This window comes from Cydia strobilella, chromosome Z (genome assembly GCF_947568885.1).
Source record: "Cydia strobilella chromosome Z, ilCydStro3.1, whole genome shotgun sequence".
Classification (NCBI taxonomy): Eukaryota; Metazoa; Arthropoda; class Insecta; order Lepidoptera; family Tortricidae; genus Cydia; species Cydia strobilella.
Genome location: NC_086068.1, coordinates 37,040,542 through 37,061,507, shown reverse-complemented (window position 1 = coordinate 37,061,507; position 20,966 = coordinate 37,040,542). Strand labels below are relative to the sequence as shown.

The 20,966-nt window shown below is 36.1% G+C and overlaps 1 protein-coding gene across 1 annotated transcript; it reads right to left on the bottom strand.

The window, feature by feature from the left end:
- Nucleotides 1-2,826: 2,826 nt before the first annotated feature.
- Nucleotides 2,827-17,663, bottom strand: LOC134754934 (proteasome subunit beta type-6). The gene is made up of 4 exons (XM_063691414.1): nucleotides 17,525-17,663; nucleotides 17,115-17,380; nucleotides 15,896-16,030; nucleotides 2,827-3,147 (listed from the first exon to the last, which is right to left on the bottom strand). Exons 2-4 carry the CDS (start codon nucleotides 17,377-17,379, stop codon nucleotides 2,870-2,872), a joined length of 678 nt encoding a protein of 225 aa, XP_063547484.1. The 5' UTR covers nucleotide 17,380; nucleotides 17,525-17,663; the 3' UTR covers nucleotides 2,827-2,869.
- Nucleotides 17,664-20,966: the final 3,303 nt, after the last annotated feature.

Below are 20,966 nucleotides of genomic sequence, written 5' to 3'. Positions count from 1 at the left end.
TTAAAATAAGTAATAGTAATAATAAAATTAACAATAATAACATTAAACTATTTTCATAAACATTGCTATGAATTTTATTACCTACATTTTCAGTAATAGCAAACGGTTAAGCTCTGGTTTTCTAGTATAGCGGTGCCGTCATATTATTATAGCGGCCGGGCCGTCTCCATACAAAATACTACATCCATATTTAGCCGTAGTATTTTGTATGGAGACGGCCCGGCCGCTATAATAATATGACGGCACCGCTAATACCGCTATCCTACTCGTAGGAAAACAGAGCAGCTCTGAGCTTTATTAAGATGATAGTGGACGACCGCTTCAACATGCCATATGAAAGTAGTCCCCATTTTCCGCCCTGGATATTTACTTTATGGAAAACCTTTTTATAGGTTATACACAAATTATTATTGCCCCTTCGTTTTTATTATTATTATTATAAGTTAGGGGTGTTAAAACCGCATCAATATTACATATCTTTAATTTTTAACCGACTTCAAGATTTCAAAGGAGGAGGTTCTCAATTCGGTTGTTTTTTTTTTTAAATGTTTGTTACTCCATAACTCCGTCATTTCTGGACCGATTTTGAAAATTCTTTTTTTGATTGTAAGTATATACATACAGATTGGTCCCGTTTTTGTCAAAAAGCAGTTCTGATGATGGGATCCATGAGGAATCGAGGGAACTCCTCAAATGTTAAAGGCATACATATAGTGATTTTAGTATTTTCATCAACAAATCAAGCACTTACATTTAAAATAGTGACATTTGATGAAGTGGAACTGCTGATGATGATCAGAATGGAACTCTTTAATGACACATAGTTTACGTTTGGCGATTTGTCCACTTCTTTGTATTTTCATCAACAAATCCAGCATATACATTTAAAAAAGTGATATTTGATGAAGTGGAACTGCTGATGATGATCAGAATGGAACTCTTCAATGATACATAGTTCACGTTTGGCGATTTGTTCTCTTCCTTATGGACCCAAACCCAAACTTGGACCCGGACCCGGGTCTGAACATGGACCCCAACTCGGACCCGGACCGAACTCTGACCCAAACCTGGACCCGGACAGCCGGACACGGACCCGGACTCGGATCCGGACCCAGACCCGGATCCGGAAATGCTACTAGAAAAGTGGGTTAGGTGGGTGGGTAGCTTTTGAACTGCGATTCTCACAGAACAGAACTGCTATCAGAAAAGTAGGTTAGGTTAGGTTAGAGCTGTGACCCTTACAGAAACGAAATGCTACCAGAAAAGTAGGTTAGGTTAGGTTAGAACTGCGACCCTTACAAAAACGAAATGCTACTAGAAAAGTGGGTCGGTTTACCTCCTTTTCTATATAATTAGGCAAAAGATGCTGTCTTTTTCATTTCATTGTCTGGAAGCTAAGAATGCTTTCAGCGGCATCCCCCATTGAAGTCGGTATTTTTTTCTTGAAAATTATTAATACATATAATGACTTGGCAATCGCACATAATGCTTTACTCGTACCGTATTCCTAAAACTTTAATGCTCAAGCTGCATGTGATTAGCGCTAGCGTTATGTTCAATTAGAATTATTTTTAACCTTTTGGCCGCCAGGTCCGCAAAGTAAAAAGCGGTCTTCCTGTCAGCCAGAGATACATTCAAAGTTACGACCTGTGAAAAGTGATTGCAAAATACGATATCGATGATGCCTATAACCCCATCCAAAAGTGTACCCGGGTGCCACTAAACGGCTCCTGGCTTTGGCAAATATTTATTAGGTATCTTTATAATGCTATAAATACATTTTAGAACCCAAACAATGTATGAAAACATGAATATTTTCCCACTCAACAACATCCGTGAGGCAACTGGCTCACAAAACTAGTTTTTTTTAGACAGATAATAACTTCACACTGACGGCTCCAGCCGACATGGGCGCCGGGAACAGTTAAAATTATTGTTATTCTAGGGTTGGGAACCTTCACTCGGCGTAAAATTTTAACATCGGCATTTTTTAATGCGAATTTGAAACTCAAAAATAAAAAACCGTTTGATTGATAAAATTGTCGAGTGTGATTGTTGATCAGGACACTGATAAGCGCTCGTTTGTCAGTGATGTGCGAAACATGTTACGATTTTTATTACAAATGGAAAAAAAGCTATCGCTTTTCTTCGTGGAATGTGTACTTCCTGCACGTGGTACTTAAATATCCGAGTAGTTCCGGTGATTTAGGATCACGGTTTTGAACTGATTATAATACAATATAATTATATTGTCAGTTAACTTTATTGTTTGGCTGGCACCTCCCTATGCGACGGCTGTGGCCGACATAGGCGTAGAGTGCAGCGCAAATTACATAGAGACAATTATATGACTTTTTTTGATATTCCTGATTTACATATATAAATATTGAAATGCTTTATTTCATGTTCTGTAAAGGATAATTAAAAAGCAAACGTCTAAATACTTATATTTATTGAGCCTAAAATCGATGCAAAAATATCTGTCGGCTGTAGCCGTCGTGGCGTCCATGGCGCGACTTTTTGATGTCGGCCACAGCTGACTGTGGCGGTCAAAGGGTTAATAGTTGACGATGATCCTTATGTCATTATGCAGCCGTGCGATGGCCAAGTCATTATACGTATTAAAGATATCTAATATTGATGCGGTTTTAATAACCCCTGACACTGACTAAAATAACCGACTTGGTATCATATTTCATCTCTAAACTTTTTATGGGATTAATAGTAAACTTAATAGTACACCAACTGAGCAGTGCTCTCCTTGTCTTATGAAGAAATGAGCTTAGGGGGACGCTAGGGAAGAAATAAAATTGAGTCTATAAATGGAACATTTCACAAATTTATTGAATAAAAAATAGACACAAAAACTTTATCCCTCATAGAACTTGGGTAGCTGATCTCCAAGGATAACCGACCGCCTCACGCCGGCTTCCGTGATGACACCCAGCCGCACCACGCCGCCGGACGAGCCGTCGCGCAGCATGGCCAGCGCCAGCGTGTTGATCACGAACTTGCTGGCCTCCTCCTCCTTCATGTTAGCCTTGAAGTTGGCGTCCACGTAACCGTACACATAAGTAGAGCCTGATCCACCGATAGATACAGCTTGGCGTTGCACCATACCACCAATTGGTACACTGTAGATTTGACCTGAAATTAACCAATTTTTAGTATTAAATATTTAACGTAAATAAAATCTCTTACCATAAGCTCTACAGGAAATAACATCCACAACACCTCTATGGAGATTTCTAACAAACTATCTACTATACATTTTACAAAATTAGTTTTCGAATTAAAGCAAATAGCATAATGGAACTCATATGGAATTTTAATTATACATATTATCAGCCTCTCAGCTATGAAGCTAGAAGTCCTGGATATGGTATGGTATGTATTCATCTGTTTAAGAATGTGTATCTCCCACATCATGCGACAGTAGAAGCTTTCCTTAGTTTGGGGCTAGGTCAATAATGTAACATTGTTCACTGAATATTTATTTTTTATTCTCTGATAATCAATTACTTAATTATACCAGACACCAAAATTATAACTTATTATAGACAACATTATCGCCATTAATGGCTACTACCACTACACAATCAATTTATTTAGTTATTTATTTTCACCACAATGTGTTTGGGCAGCTATGGTGGAGCCGTTAATCACGTATTGTACGATAGATTTTACCGACAATTCCCCCATACATTTTTTTAAACAATTTTTAATTAAACCAAAGATTTATGCCAAACACGGATGCACTTGGTATAGCCAGTATCTGTCCAAATATCGGGCACAAGGCGGTAGCTTAAGAACTAGGGCATAAACGTCATTCCAAAATGTTAGAGAAAAGTTTCCACAACTATTTCAAAATTGAATAAAGAAAAAAAAAACACTAGCTTTTTAAGTTTTATAATTATTTTCAATAACAAGGTCACTGACCTGTACTCTGTACTTTTATTGTTGTTAACATAACTTAGTGCAGAATTTCAGGTAAAAATGACATCCAGCAGACTGTTAAAATGTATTTTTTTAATCCATCAACGATATAAAATTGCACGTAAGTTCAAAAAGAAGTCCCGTCGGAATTTCCGAAATTGAGGAAAAGTATATACTTTTTAACATTTGGGCATTTTGGGACTTGGTCAAAATATATATGTCATGACATTGTGTCATTTTAAGAAGGAAAACATTTGAAATTGGGGCATTTAGAGACTAAGTAGTTTTGAAATTTGGGACAAATAAAGACAATGGCATTATTATATATTATAAGTTACTCTATGGTCCTGGCTAATTCAGGCTAGGTATGTACACAGTTCTAAGAAGTTGTTTGACATAAAATAGTGATCTCAAAAACCATCTCAAAAATAGAACAAGATGTTTTCAGGTTGTATTATTTACAGTTTAGTGTTTATTAATTAATTTTTAAATTATATTTAATGTCGCAACCTATAAATGTCCAAAAGTTTATGCTTTTCAGCGTTCTATCTACTGTTATGCTTAATAGCACAATCGGATTAAGTCTCACCTCGAAATCCTTCCAAAGATATGAAATTTGGTATGTATGTTAATTAAAGGTCTCTTTTTCATGTCCACACTATTTGACATTTGGGGACCTCGAGGAATCGCAGCCATCTTGTAAAATGTGTACCATCCTGGAGAAATTTGCGTTTTACTCTAAATATACGTTCTCTATGAAAATATGGTGTAAGGCAACATTAAAGCTTAATAAATTCTACACGAAAAAGTCCTAGATATCTTTGCGGAAAAAATACATCTTGTTATAGAAAATAATAGCTGAATCCAGATTTAGCGCTTATACCCTTTCAGGGGATATTCTCTTAATAGTCTAAGATACGGCATATATGGTCGACCTTCACCCATACGTCTGACGGATGAAACTTACATTTTATGAAAGAAAATATGTTCCTGAACATAAATAAATACGGTTGCCTAAAGAAATATGGTCAAGGCTATTTTTAATAAATTTTTGAAAAATTTTTCTTCTTCAAATTTCACCGATTTGTCTGACGAACGAAATAAGTTCCAATGGAAAGTATACAACTTGTACAACATGAATAAATTAGGTTGCCTATGTTTTTCCGGTCACTATTATGAGGTTGCCATGTTTAAACGGGTGAGTTAAAAACGATAACTGCACCCATCTGTCTGACGCTTGAATTATATACCAAAATAATGATAATTTTATTGCGAATACAATGGTATAGGGTTGCCTGCAAAAATCCGGTCACAAATAAGGGTTGTCAGGCTTTAAAAGAAAATAAGAAGGAAAGACTTTTAGCGATAACTCAAAAACGGCTTAACTCATCACGATTGTTTTAACTATTTTCGAATGTGTTTACTAATTACTATTTTTGTGATTTTTTCATAATTTTTGGATGCATGGTTTAAAAAGGAAAAAACCCTTTTTTTTCCTTTCTAAATAATTATTTCCGAAATGATTCACTTTATCAAAAAATGTTGTTTAAAGACCCCTATTTATTTTGAAAGACCTATGTAACGACACCCCACACTATAGGGTTGAAACAATAAAAAAATTGTCACACACATTTTGTTTCTTTAAAAGCGATTATTTCCGAAAATATTCACTTTCTCAAAAAAAAAATTTCTAAAATCCCTATTCATTTTAAAAGACCTATCCAACAATATCCAGCACTGTAGGGTTGAAACTAACCAAAAAATCCTTATATACATTTTGTTTCTGTGGGATATCGTTGGATAGGTCTTTTAAAATAAATAGGGATTTTAGAAAAACATTTTTTGATAAAGTGAGTATTTTCGAAAATAATCGCTTTGAAAGAAACAAAATGTGTGTGTGACAATTTTTTTATTGTTTCAACCCTATAGTGTGGGGTGTCGTTAGATAGGTCTTTCAAAATAAATAGGGGTGTTTAAACAACATTTATTGACAAAGTGTATATTTTCGGAAATAATCCCTTCCAAAGAAATAAAAAGTATGTGAGGATTTTTTTTTCATTTCAAACCTATAGTGCCGGATATTGTTCGATAGGTCTTTTAAAATGAATAGGGGTTTTCAAAAATCAATTGTTGATAAAGTAAATATTTTCGGAAATAATTGCCTCGAAAGAAACAAAATGTATGTAAGGATTTTTTGTTTCGTTTCAACCCTATAATGTGGGATATCGTTGGATGGGTCTTTTAAAATAAATAGGGATTTTAGAAAAACATTTTTGATAAAGTGAATATTTTCGGAAATAATCGCTTTGAAAGAAACAAAATGTGACAATTTTTTTATTATTTCAATCCTATAGTGTGGGGTGTCGTTAAATAGGGGTCTTTAAACAACATTTTTTGATAAAGTGAATCATTTCGGAAATAATTATTTAGAAAGGAAAAAAAAAAGGGTTTTTCCTTCTAACTTTTGAACCATGCATCCAAAAATTATGAAAAAAATCACAAAAAATAGTGATTAATAAACACATTCGAAAATAGTTAAAACAATCGTGATCAGTTAAGCCGTTTTTGAGTTATCGCTAAAAGTCTTTCCTTATTTTCTTTTAAAGCCTGGCAACCCTTATTTGTGACCGGATTTTTGCAGGCAACCCTATACCATTGTATTCGCAATAAAATTACCATTATTTTGATATATAATTCAAGCGTCAGACAGATGGGTGCAATTATCGATTTTAAGTAAGTAAGTAAGTAAATATTATTTATTGCACCAAAATTATACATTTTACATACATGTAAAACTACAAAGAAATATTTAAAGAAAAAATAGAACCAGGTAACAACAGGCGGTCTTATCGCTAAAAAGCGATCTCTTCCAGACAACCTTTGGGTAGCAGGAAATGTAGAACTAATACAAAAGTCAACAGGTAGTGCAAAGAGCTAAATATGGAGACTATTAAACACAAACACACATACTACAATTACTACTTATACATATAAGTATTAAAACGAAACCTAACACACAAATAAATATACAATACAATATATATATATATAATATATATTTATACAAGCATATATACAATATATAAAATGGCAACTTAAGGCAGAGATAGAAAGTATAGTTTTAGCTGATTTTTGAATATGGGGAGAGATTTAGCTAATCTTAATTCTACTGGTAAAGCATTCCACAGCCGAACAGCCCGGAAGGTAAAAGAGCTATTATAAAATTTAGAAGTAGATGAGGGAGAAGCAAGAATATGAGTCTGAGAACATCTGATAGAAGAGAGATACTTGAAACGCTCTTTGAGATAAGGTGGTGTAGCGGGGTTAAAGAGAATGCCATAGAGAAGGGCGAGAACATGAGAGTCACGGCGAAGACGAATAGGAAGCCACTTGAGCTGAGAACGGAACTGTGACACATGGTCAAATTTGCGCAGACCAAATATAAACCTTATACCGAGATTCTGGAGGCGCTCGAGCTTATTCAGCTGGTCCTCCGTAAGGTCCAGATAGCAAATGTCGGCATAATCTAATATGGGCAATAAGAGGGATTGAGCTAGCGCAATCTTAGTGGCGTAAGGCAAGAAATTACGGAGTCTGCGGAGTGATGCAGTTGCAGGAAACATTTTCCTGCTAACTCACCCGTTTAAACACGGCAACCTCATAATAGTGACCGGAAAAACATAGGCAACCTAATTTATTCATGTTGTACAAGTTGTATACTTTCCATTGGAACTTATTTCGTTCGTCAGACAAATCGGTGAAATTTGAAGAAAAAAATATATTTTCAATAAAAACTTTTATTAAAAAAAGATAAACCGACTTCAAATTAAATTAAATTATAAATTGTATGCCCGAAAAGGGTAAAACTGTTGATACCCATAAAAAAAATGTACCTAGCTATACTTCTTGTACCTACACAGTTTAAACAATAAATGTTTCTGATTTCTGATTTCAAAAAGGATGAAATAAAATATTATCCTTTTTAGGGTTCCGTGTTTAAGTATATGCGTTACCAACTGATATGTTTGAAGTCGGTGCCAAGCCAAATTTTAAACCATATATTCATAGTGATTTTGGCGCAATTCGATAAAGATGCGGCTATATAAGTATGTACGTTGGATTACCTAACGCAGCGTACTACGTAGGCGAACAACACGCGAATGCGAAGCGGCGCGGCACGGCGCCTTAATTAATCCTTTGATACCTATCTGTAAGACGCAGCGTTACACGACGACAATAAACGAACTTTCTGTACACCTCAGAACAGAACACACGGTTGAACCTTCTTGGCGCAGTTCGTACCATGCTTGTCGGCACGTTAGTGTAAATCTAATACGTTTTGTCGTCGTATTTTTTTAAGGAACATTCCTTACTAAATCTTGAACAGTCATAGCTCGCAAGTGTGGGATTGGGATTGGGACTGAGTTATTTTCTGTCGCTTATCCAGAGGACTACATTTCAAAATATAAAACAATTCAAGGAATCTTCATGCAAAATTTCAGCTAAAGCGGTTCAGTTGTTTAGCCATGAAAAGGTAACAAATAGGCAGACATAATTGCTTTCACGTTTATAATATTTGTACAGTTGTAATGGGATTTATAGACATAAAGCTGATTATTTTTGACTGGTATTGTTACTACTTGGAGTACTTGGCTTGGCACCGACTTCAAACGTATCAGTTGGTAACGCATATACTTAAACACGGAACCCTAAAAAGGATAATATTTTATTTCATCCTTTTTGAAGTCGGTTTATCTTTTTTTTTATAAGTTTTTATTTTTCCATTTTCAGTTTTAAGAAATTGTTAAGAGCGTGACGCATGAATGAAAAACATAATCAAGTTTAACTGTAAATTCGTAAACTTCATTAAATAATCAGAATTTTCCTCGAGTCCGTCTGGGAAATCATTCCTGTCACTAAATCCATTCTCCGCCTCGCCACTGACCCAATCCCTCAAACCCCCCGATTACTCAACCTCACAGCACATCAACCCCTGATCACTGAACCCCTCGACCCTAAACCACCAACCCTTCAACCGCCATTCCCCGACCCCTAACCCCTTAACTCCTAACCCTAACCCCCAATCCCTTAACTCCCAACCCCTCAGTCCCCGACCCATCAACGAGGTGAGTTGAGCAACCCCCAACCTCAAACCCCCCACACAATATTACCCTCTACCTTCACCTCTCAGTCTCTTTGGTTGTTTTCAACACTACCTACATCAAAAATCATACACATACGAGGGAAGTTATCAGTAGCCTTACCACGAGTTTGACATTGATATATTCGCTATCGTGTGCGTAACTTACTGTTTATGCATCTCGCTCGTACTGGCATATTAGTGTACAAAGTAAGTTACGAAGAATATTGTGTCCAACTCGTGGTTAGGCTACAGTTGCACTTAGAGATGTGCCAGAGAGAATGTTCTCGCTCTCGGGAATTCCTTCTCTTGGAAATTTCCGCACTTTCTCGAGAACATTCTCTTGGATGAGAATTACCGAGAAAGTTATAAAAATTTCCAAAAAAGTTAAAATGTTAATGTTCGTTTATCATTATTTAAGTAGTTGATAGACATCCGCAAACATTCAAATGTAATAGTATATTATAACGGCGACTTTCTCTTCACTCTCGGGAAATTCCCGAGCATATTCTCGGGAATGTTCTCGATGAGAATATGCTCCCGCACATTTCCTTGACGTCCATAGTATTTTGAATACAAACTATTTACTATGTAGATTTTCTTTGGCTTTGTGATTTTCGTGTCGTACATGTGTTTTTCAGATACTTGAGTTTTTACAAGCTTTTATTTAACTTGCCCTGTTAGTTAGTGTGAGTCAAATCTTGGAAGCTAGACCCAATTACCGTTTTCGATTGAGCTGAAATTTTGCATACATATGTAATTCGGATGATAATGCAATATTATGATGACATGGTACTGATCTGATGATGGAGACAGGAAGTGACCATGGGATCTCTGTGATAAAACAACACTAACTAATTGTGTTTGGAGTTGTTAGAATTGTCTCGATGAGTATTAGTTGCTTATGGAAAGAAAAGTATGGTAAGCGATAATAGCTTCGTGATTTTCGTGTCGTACATGTGTTTTTCAGATACTTGAGTTTTTACAAGCTTTTATTTAACTTGCCCTGTTAGTTAGTGTGAGTCAAATCTTGGAAGCTAGACCCAATTACCGTTTTCGATTGAGCTGAAATTTTGCATACATATGTAATTCGGATGATAATGCAATATTATGATGACATGGTACTGATCTGATGATGGAGACAGGAAGTGACCATGGGATCTCTGTGATAAAACAACACTAACTAATTGTGTTTGGAGTTGTTAGAATTGTCTCGATGAGTATTAGTTGCTTATGGAAAGAAAAGTATGGTAAGCGATAATAGCTTGGTACCAAAAATGTGTTTTTTTTTTCAAAAACTTATTAAGTTGTACGTTATATAAATAAATAAAAATATTATACTTATTATTATTGTCGGAAACATTTTTGAGTAGATTTTGCGCAATTGAAGGTATGAATTTGTGGTGACATCAAAAAACAATTCTGTTTTTGCGATCACTAATATTTTGCAGTTGATAAACTAACCTACTAACTAATTATTTAAAAAAATGCGTTATTTATTAAAACCATAAAAACCTTTTTGTGGTTGTCCCGCGCGGCACTGTTTTTGTATGACTCAAGGATACCTCCCTACATCTGGTTTGTCTATTGGTCTACCATTACATGTTAGTTAACGATACAATAGTAGGTACATTACTTGGGCTTCTATTTTCAACGATAGTGGACACAGAAACAGTATAACAGTTAATCTTTTCGAACGACGTATTTTGGTACGGCCACTACGACATTTGTATGGGTCCTTATTTATTGATATACAATTGAAATAAAAATGTGTTTTACTATAATACAAGTTAGCAATATGGTGTAAGAATGTTGCGTTTAATAAATACGTGAATCGGGTCCACAATGTACGAAAATGGCCCAAAAATATTATTGCCGACATTTGTATGATAGATAGATAGATAGATAAAGCGTTTATTTGTTTGTTTGCTGCAAATACACACAATTTAGAAATATCGGCATACAGAAAAATACACAATTAACAAAATGCACAATCAATTAAAACAAAACACAAAATCTTATAAATATTAGAGACATAACACCAACAGGAATAGCGGAAAGACTTGCACTGTGTGGCTACTTTGACTGTACAAATGTCGAATGTGACATAAAAATGTCGACACAGTGCCATACAAATATCGGAAAGGTGCCATACAAATGTCGTCAGGGTCTTACAAATGCCACAAAATAAACAACAGTGCCAAACAAATTTTGGTACTGCTATAAAATTTATTTACAATCGGTTCTATCGCGAATTTATTTTGTTACCTTTATTTACTGACGTTTCGACACAGGTTTCACTGGTCGTGGTCGCGGGTAACTGACGTCCCAGCAAAATGTCAAAACAGAGATTTGTGTTACTACCCGACGAAAAGTGACCCGATTGTAAATGTAATTTAATATGTGTTCAAAAATCGAAAGTTTTAAATGTTATACTGACATAAAATTTCGAAAAAAATACTATATACATGTCAAACGCGCCTTACAAATAGCTAAATAGTGCCATACAAATGTCGATATTTAAACGTCCATATCTAGCCAACTATAAAAAGTAGAGTGGTGCCTCCTACAGTATATTTTTTGTTGTTATAAAACCCTTCCTAAAACGATGATTATAAATTAGATTTACCAAAAATAAAAAAAATGTCATATAAATGTCGAAAAAACACCCTCTTCAAAAATTTACCCTTTTAAGTTATTTTGAAGTTGTTGTTATTATCTCAAAAAAAAGTGTCTCGTATTATTAGATTTCCATTTTTATATAAAATTATAATAGCACTTAATTTTGCTGAGTACTTTCCCGAGAATATTCTTGAGAGCAATGAGAATTTTACTCTATTAAGTTTAAAATATTGTTTCGAAACCAATATCAATAAAACTACTAATCATACTACTAATAATATCAATAAAACACATATACGACATTTATTTTAGCAAAAAAGAAAAATTATCCCAATAATTTAGTATGTTTCCTACAATAAACGGACAAAGAAAGTGCCGAGAAAGTTCTTGTGAGAACATTCCCGAGAACATGCTCGGGAATTTCTTGAGAGTGAAGAGAAAGTTGCCCTTAAAATAATTTGTTCGTTTTCAAACTGATTTAAACATTTAAACACTTATAGAATGATACACAAACAAAAAAAAATCTGAATTCGTACACATATTTTGTACTTTCTCGGAAATTTCCGCCCGAGAGAATGTTCTGGAGAACATGTCCGCAACATTCTCACGTTCCCGCACTTTCTCGAGAACGGCACATCACTAGTTGCACTACATCAAATTGGTGGTTTTGGGGAGGAAATGCTTGAGTTACTTTAGAAAACACCGAAATTACCATACACGTGCCTTTAAAAATTGAGGAGTTCCCTCAATTCCTCACGGATTCCATCATCAGATCAAAACCAAAAATATTACGAAAACACCTTGGAGAGGTAACTTCTTTCCAACAGAAAAAGAATAACTCAAATCGGATCATGGGTTGGGAGTAATCGCTGAAATCATTATCATCAAAACAATCATCATCATCAGCTCCACTTCATCAAATTGGTGGTTATCGAGAAAAAATGCTCAAGTTGCTTAAGAAAACGACCAAATCACCATACACGTGCCTTTAAAAATTGAGGAGTTTCCTCAATTCCTCATGGATCCCATCATCAGAACAGCACCAGATTAAAGTGGGACCACCTTGGAGGTAGTTCCTTTCAAACAAAAAAAGAATTGTTCAAGTCGGACCACGGGTCTCGGAGTAATCGCTGAACATCCTACATTAAAAAAATCATCATCACTATCTTCAAAACAATCATCATCATCAGGTCCACTTCATCAAATTGGTCGTTTTCGAGAGAAAATGCTCAAGTTGCTTATGAAAACACCCAAATCACCATACATGTGCCTTTAAAAATTGAGGAGTTCCCTCAATTCCTCAGGGATCCCATCATCAGATCAGAACCAGATTAATATGGGACCAACTTGGAAGTAGCTCATTTCGAACAAAAAAATAATTACTCAAATCAGACCACGGGTCTCAGAATAATCGGTGAACATACATAAAAAAAAATAGCCACAACCGAATACAGAACCTCCTCTATGAAATTGAAGTCGGTTAAAAATTTATTTAAAATAGCCTTGACCATATTTCTTTGGGCAACCCTATATATTTATGTTCAGGAACATATTTTCTTTCATAAAATATAAGTTTCATCCGTCAGACGTATGGGTGAAGGTCGACCATATATAACGTATCTCCTACTATAATATGAAACATGGAGGAATATGAATTCCACTTTTGTATAATATACATTTGTACACGTTCTACTCCAATATCAACATTGTACTTGACTGCGACTTAAACAGAAAGAAGGGTTATGGGTTTAAATACTGAAAATCAGTACACCCTGTAGCTCAGGATACTGGACGGATTTTTTAAAACGACATATTGGTAGATACCTCTTGCCCTTCACAACCTGTTTACACCTGTTTTATTAAAGAAAAATCAATACAGCCGCCTTGAGAGGACGCCGAATAGTAAATCATATTTTTACTTTTAGCGCCTTAACTATTCAGTGGATTTCATAATTAGTACACGAGTGCTATGCAATACAAATTTACTAAAATAAATAAAAACTGTTTAGGACTTAAAAATGTGACTGCAAAAACAGATTTTAGGTCTTAAATGGGGTTTAAACAATAGTGACAGTAATGAAATTTGACACCTACAATTTCAGGGATCTCTGTTTGCGTGTCATAAAATTGGAGCTTCGGGGACCACGGGGATCAAACGCCATCTTGAAAAGTATAAGTCTTTTGGTTTTTCTCTTTTTTCTCGGAATATCTGGGTTTAATGTGAATACTGTGTATAGCGAAACAAAAGCTTATTAGGTTTTACACAAAAAAGGTATAAAACACCATGTCCCTAAAACGGAGCTTTCTTCGAGAAATATGGCTCAGAAGTCAAACGGTTATACTTAATCATCTCCTACTAAAATTTTATTTTAAGACGGGTCAGAAAAAAAAACTTGTATAATTTTTTACCAATTTTTGGAACACAAAAACATTATCTACACAACCATGAAAAAAAAAATGTGTGGAAACTTGTAAGCTTCCCTTGTAACTTGTAACACAGAATAACTAATAGTACTACCGTACAGAAACTTCACTCCTTCACAAAAGTCTGATTTAGGTATAAAATTATACCTAAATATACTCGCCGCCTGCAAGCAAAATTGAAACTTATAACCGCGCACGAACCGTGAATCTTCTTTGCAGTTTTATGACCGAGCTGTGTCGGCACGGGGTTGTCACTTGACAAGTTTTTGTACCTATACCTACTGATTTATTATTTTTAAGATAAATATGTAGGAATTACAAACATATTTTTTTTATCCGGAGATAGTAAAAGTATGTCTGATTCTCACGGAAGTAGGTATGCCACAGCCGTTTTCCTTTGAAAATATGTCGGTCAGTTCCTAATATTGTTTCTGGGCAATCAATATTTATATTTCCAAGCCATTACGTATTTTTAATTTTGCGCGAGCGCCACGTGACACGACTACTCGTGCGAGCCAAGCGGCAGCCCACTGCCATACGCCTGCCCGGGAGGCGCGCCGGCCAAATGACCTAAACTGCGTAGTGACACCCCCCTGCTTGTAAGCCCTATTTCTAGAAAAAGGCTTCGTTTTTGGGACATGGTGTTGTATAATTTTTTAGTGTGGAATTTAATAAGCTTTCGTTTCGCCATACACAGTATTCACATTAAACACAGATATTCCGAGAAAAAAAGAAAAACCAAAAAAGACTTTTCATGATGGCGTTTGATCCCCGTGGTCCCCGAAGCTCCAATTTTATGACACGCAAACAGGGATCCCTGAAATTGTAGGTGTCAAATTTCATTACTGTTACTATTGTTTAAACCCCATTTAAGACCTAAAATATGTTTTTGTAGTCACATTTTTAAGTTTTACACCTTTTTCCTCCATTTATTTTAGTAAATTTGTATTGCATAGCACTCGTGTACCAATTATGGATCTACTGATGTCTATTTTATTGAAATCCACTCAATAGTTTAGGCGCTAGAAGTAAAAATATGATTTACTATTCGGCGTCCTCTCAAGGCGGCTGTATTAATTTTTCTTTAATAAAACAGGTGTAAGCAGGTTGTGAAGGGCAAGAAGAATCTACCGATATAATAATAATAAATAAAATAAAAAGCCTTTTTATTCCATAACTACTAATAAAACATTTACAATTTAAAAAAAAAATATTTAACCTTACATACTATAGTGTTAGGAGCCCTGTCGGGTATAGGCCTCCTCCAACCTCTTCCACCGTTCTCGGTCTTGTGCCTCCGAAAGCCAGTTGTGGGATATCTTTTCAATATCGTCCGCCCAGCGCGCGACACTACTGATATATCATTTAAAAAAATCCGTCCAGAATCCTGAGCTACAGGGTGTACTGATTTTCAGTATTTAAACCCATAACCCTACTTTATGTTTAAGTCGGTGCAGTAAGGTGCATTTTTTCCGCAAAATTATCTAGGACTTTTTTGTGTAGAATTTAATAAGCTTTAATGTTGCCTTACACCATATTTTCATAAAGAACATATATTTAGAGTAAAACGCAAATTTCTCCAGGATGGTACACATTTTCCAAGATGGCTGCGATTCCTCGAGGTCCCCAAATGTCAAATAGTGTGGACATGAAAAAGAGACCTTAAATTAACATACATACCAAATTTCATATCTTTGGAAGGATATCGAGGTGAGACTTAATCCGATTGTGCTATAAGAGAGATGAACTATATTATGTGACGATTTGCATTACCTCCTTTCCTTTTGTCCCAGCCAGCGACTAGGATCCCAGCAACAAGTGAGTCACGATAATTGTAACAAAGCTCTCGGAAAATAGATGCTGCAGTTTCCACTAGCGGAGCCTCACCCAGCTCCATCTTATGGAAGTCTGTGCACAAAATAGATGAATGCAAAAGTGATTATAATGAATTGGGAATGTACAGGGCGGGCTAGAAAAACTCCGTTTCTGGGTCAGAAATCATGCTTTAGTTTTATTTAAACCAAAGATTCTGACTCTGAAATGGAGTAGACTAAGTAATAATAAATAATAATAATAATAAATAAATAGATATTATAGGGACATTCTTACACAAATTGACTAAGTCCCACGGTAAGCCCAAGAAGGCTTGTGTTGTGGGTACTCAGACAATGATATATGTAACACTTATACAAATACTTAAATACATAGAAAACATCCATGACTCAGGAACAAATATCTGTGCTTATCACACAAATAAATGCCCTTACCGGGATTCGAACCCAGGACCATTGGCTTCACAGGCAGGGTCACTACCCACTAGGCCAGACCGGTCGTCATGTGTATGTAAAAACACTGTATAAGTAACGTGTATATAAAAATACTGTATAAGTCAGTTCATAATACATAGATATAGATTATCATGTTCTCTAAGATTATTTACAAATACGTATTATGGCTGTATGTTTTTAATTACAAAAACATAATTTTATCTAGTTTTCGTAAAAGGAATCAACTAGAGCCATTGTATTTTTTGTGGCACGGGAGAGAATGCTCATTCATGCTGCCTAGCTGTACTGTCAACTAATTTGATTCCTAGGCCACTATTTCCTTGTCGCTTTATACACGACATACGATCACTTAATAAGCACAGTCATAGAAGATAATCAAATTGATTCACTATGGTGCCATAGTGGCCTAGGAATCAAATTGGTTGACTGTACCTGATGGTTGTCTGACATGACTGGGAACAGTGCCAAGCTGCTTACGGACGAAATACACCCTCACTTTTATGTGGCATTATGCAATTAATGTGTTTGTTGAGTGTTGCTGGGGTGTTTGTGATTAGGAATTTATGGATAGCTCGCTATAAGAAGGGGCGACCAGAAGCCATTATGTTAGGTACATAATGGCTTCTGGTCGGTTAAGGTTAGCTTTTGCAATGTATGAGTATAAGCATAATGACTTAACAAGTTATCAAGATGTAAGTACTTACTAAGATGGTAAGAAACAATGTCAGCGATGGCTTGAGTGTCGGCCGCGGAGCCAGAGCGGCAGCAGTAGATGTGGTCCGTGATCTTGGTGAGCTTGTCCGTGACTCTGTTGGCGATGTAGGCGCCGGTGGTAGTGCGCGAGTCCGCGCCGATCACGACGCCGCCGTCAAACTCGCAAGCCATGATAGAGGTGCCCGTGCTATGCGGGGTGCTCATCCATTCAGGCATGCTAGGGCCGGCATAAGTATTGATCACCGAAGTCGCCATTCTGTAAATCAAATACCTTTAGTCATCCTGTCACAATGGGGTACTAAAATATTATCTCATGATCTAACCGTAACTACAATCCTTAAGACATCACAATTGTACAAGGAGTGATTCTCTATCGACTACATTTTTATATAAACCTTACTTTAACTGTATTCTAAGTATGCTCCTTACGTATTTTTTTGAAAGTCACGGTTTCGATGACTTAGAATTTTAGTATTCCGCAGATTCCGCTCGATGCTTTATGTCAAATTGTCAATGTCACAATCGCTTCATGGGTCTAGTCTGTGGTCGCATTATTAAGGTCTATACAGACAGCATGATCAAATCGACCGATGATCAGAAAATAAATTGGCGTAATCTCCAATACTGCAATGTTCTGCCACCAGAGTGCAGCACTAGCCTTTTTAGTAAACCATAGAGTAACTTATGCTGTACCTTAAACAGGTTTTTGACAAGTTTTAGGAGATAATAAAATATGACATTGATGCATCAAGGCGGTTTGTTTACAGAGGACCTACCGGGAAACGCGAATCCGAAATTTCGCTATCTGCCTCTTTATTTCTCGAATATGCAAGAGTGACAGAGATGTTAAATAACGAAATTTCGTGTTTTTTGTTCTGCGATAGTCCCAGATGGATGGTGGCGCCCCCTACTACTTAATCACTAATTTGATTTATGGTGATATTTGAGCCCTCTAAAAAAATGGCTCCTAAAAAAATACTAGCGTCACAAATTGATATTCTTTGGTAAACACGCACCTCCATTTTATAGGTAATATACTATGTCATAATCGGCGGTAGAAATCGGCAAGTCAATTTAAAGTCCGCTCCAGACTACGCGGCGCGAAGCCGCGAACGCGAGTATGGACTTGTGCAGTCGATTTCGCTGATTAGCGAACTAGACTCCACACTTGCGTTCGCGGCTTTGCGCCGCGATTCGCGCACGAGTGTGGAGAGAACTTAACGTTTGAGCGTTTTTTGGTGACGTTTGTAGAGACTAATCAAACCACTACGTTTTAGGAGAAGGGACCTTCACTGGCCAATAAAATCAATAATGCACACGTCTAGTGACACACGCACAATGAGACGACATTTATTTTTGTCTGACAGTAAACAACCGTTGCCAGTATGGATGGTATAGAAAGGATGCCAATCTCTTATGGCAGAATTGTTGCAAAAGTGACCGCTTTCAGCTTTAAATAATAGTTCCTAATCCCTCCGGTGGCGCTAGTTAGGCTCTGGGACATGAGTATAACATGAACCATATAAGGCAACAAATAACCCGACCAAATTACGTCGGTTGTTTTTGGTAGTATTTCGGTGTATGGTGGCGCCGCCTAATTACTGTTTTTTGATGGACACTTTTTTTTTTTTCTTGGTGGACTTGAGGGCGGTGTTGCCCGTAGCCAACGTCATGTAAAAGGGTAGGAAACATGAATCTAGTATTAACTCTGGATCGGTCATGAGGGGTGGGGCGAAATGACCGAACGGGATAGTCTTATGTATCTTTCAGTAGTAGTGACAGAGAGCAATATATTACTTTTTGTCTTTGTCATAGTTTCACTTTTCCACCGCTGCCACAACCGAAATTGTGGCAAACAAATAAGTGCGAGACATGTCATGCTTGATCGTTGCTTGTTTAATTATTGTTGTTTTCTATGAAATTGTGCTTTCTCTTATAAAACATAGTGATGGTTAGCGTTTTGAATTGATAAAATAATGGTGAATTATTCTGCAATCGGCTGTAATAGCCGTTCTGAGCAAAAATATGAGAACATAACCTTTCACACGTAAGTACGGTATTTTACACCTTCCTCTTAACGCAATATGTGAGAATAACATCGTAAAATTACGTTACACTCAAAGCAATGTAGAATCAAACGATTTCAATAAAAATATCACAATTATTTACGCAAATTAACAAAACATTATTTGTAAAATTATCCGCCCAAATTACGTAGGTTGTTTGTGGTAATCTGTCAGCTACTCAGACGAGTCTGAGGTCAGCCGTTTTTAATCTTCTTCTTAATTTAGCTGCATAACAATCATGTTAGGGATACCAGATGAAAATATCATAATTTTATGGGTAATTTTGACCTCAAGTTTTTTCGTATTTCCAATTCCAAAAAAAAAAATACAAATGTTGTGAAGATTAAATGTGGTGTACATGAATTGGTGTGAATAATGTGATTGTGATTTGTGATTTCATAAAATTAAAACTCATAATACATTTTATTTTACGTTTTATTTACTAAACATGTTTAGTTTTGTACCGCCTGCGCGAATTATATGAGGTATTTCATTGTTCATACGCCTAAAAAGAACGGCCCATTGACATTTTATTCAACAATTTTAATACCGTCATACTTTGCCTCCAGGGTAATCGCCCCAACGTGATATCAAATATTGGGGTAATTTTGACCAATATGGTATCCCCACGTTTATGACGTCATCTATGTCTATCCCTTACGGGCGCACGCGGTAGGCCGCATCTATTGTAATGCTAGGTCTATGGTAGGAAATAACGCGGAAAGGAATAAAGGAAATTTGGATTTTGTAATAACAAAAAAAAAGTGGTCAGGTCAGGTACACAATAAATAAATAAATACAATGTGGTAAAAAATAAAATACACTATACTTTTATATTATTACGCAAGATGAAGCAAGTTAAGATATTATAAAGATCAGGATCAATAAGTAAGGAAGGGATGTCTGTTGGAAAGGGAATATGTTTGGATTGTAAAGCTTCCATAAAAACAGTTCGATCGTTTAAAGGACAAGAGAAAAGTATATGATTGATATCAGCCACCTCAGCACCACAGTCACATTTAGGATTATCTATAAATTCAAACCTCGCAAGATGAGAAGGAGCACTTGTATGGCCCAGTCTCATTCGTGTTAAACATGATATTTCGCGTCTATTAATTTTTTTATTGTAAAACCATGGCTTTAAAGGGATGTCGTTTTGAATCTATCCGAATAGCTTCCGGATTCCAAGCTGCTCCAAAACCAAAAGAACTCCCAGGCTAACCTGAGATATCTTTTGGGGAGCAACAGAAGACCATGACAATAGTTTTTATATGGAAATATATCACCAGAAGCAACAGCATCTACGGCCAGACGATCAGCTTTCTCATTTCCGGGAATGCCACAATGACTCGGCACCCATACAAAGTTTACAGTGAGCCCTTTCTTTTCGCATTTTAATAAGATGTCTCGGATGTCATATAACATAGGGTAATTGTTTGACATTTTAAAAAGTGATTTTAATAAAATTTGGAGGCAACTTCTAGAATCAGAAAAAATTACACATTTATTTAAATTGAACATGCAAACATACCCAACCGCTTTATAAATACCAAATAGTTCTCCAGTGAATACCGAAGATTCTGGAGGCAGTTTAATTTTTTGTACGACATTATACTGATAATGAAATACACCAACCCCAACACAGCCATATGAAGAACTTTTGGACGCATCTGTGTATATGTGATGCCAACCAGACCAATTTTCGCCCACTAAGTTGTTAAATACAGGTTTTGCACTTATTTTATCCTTCATAACGCACCAGCGACCGGAACGGTA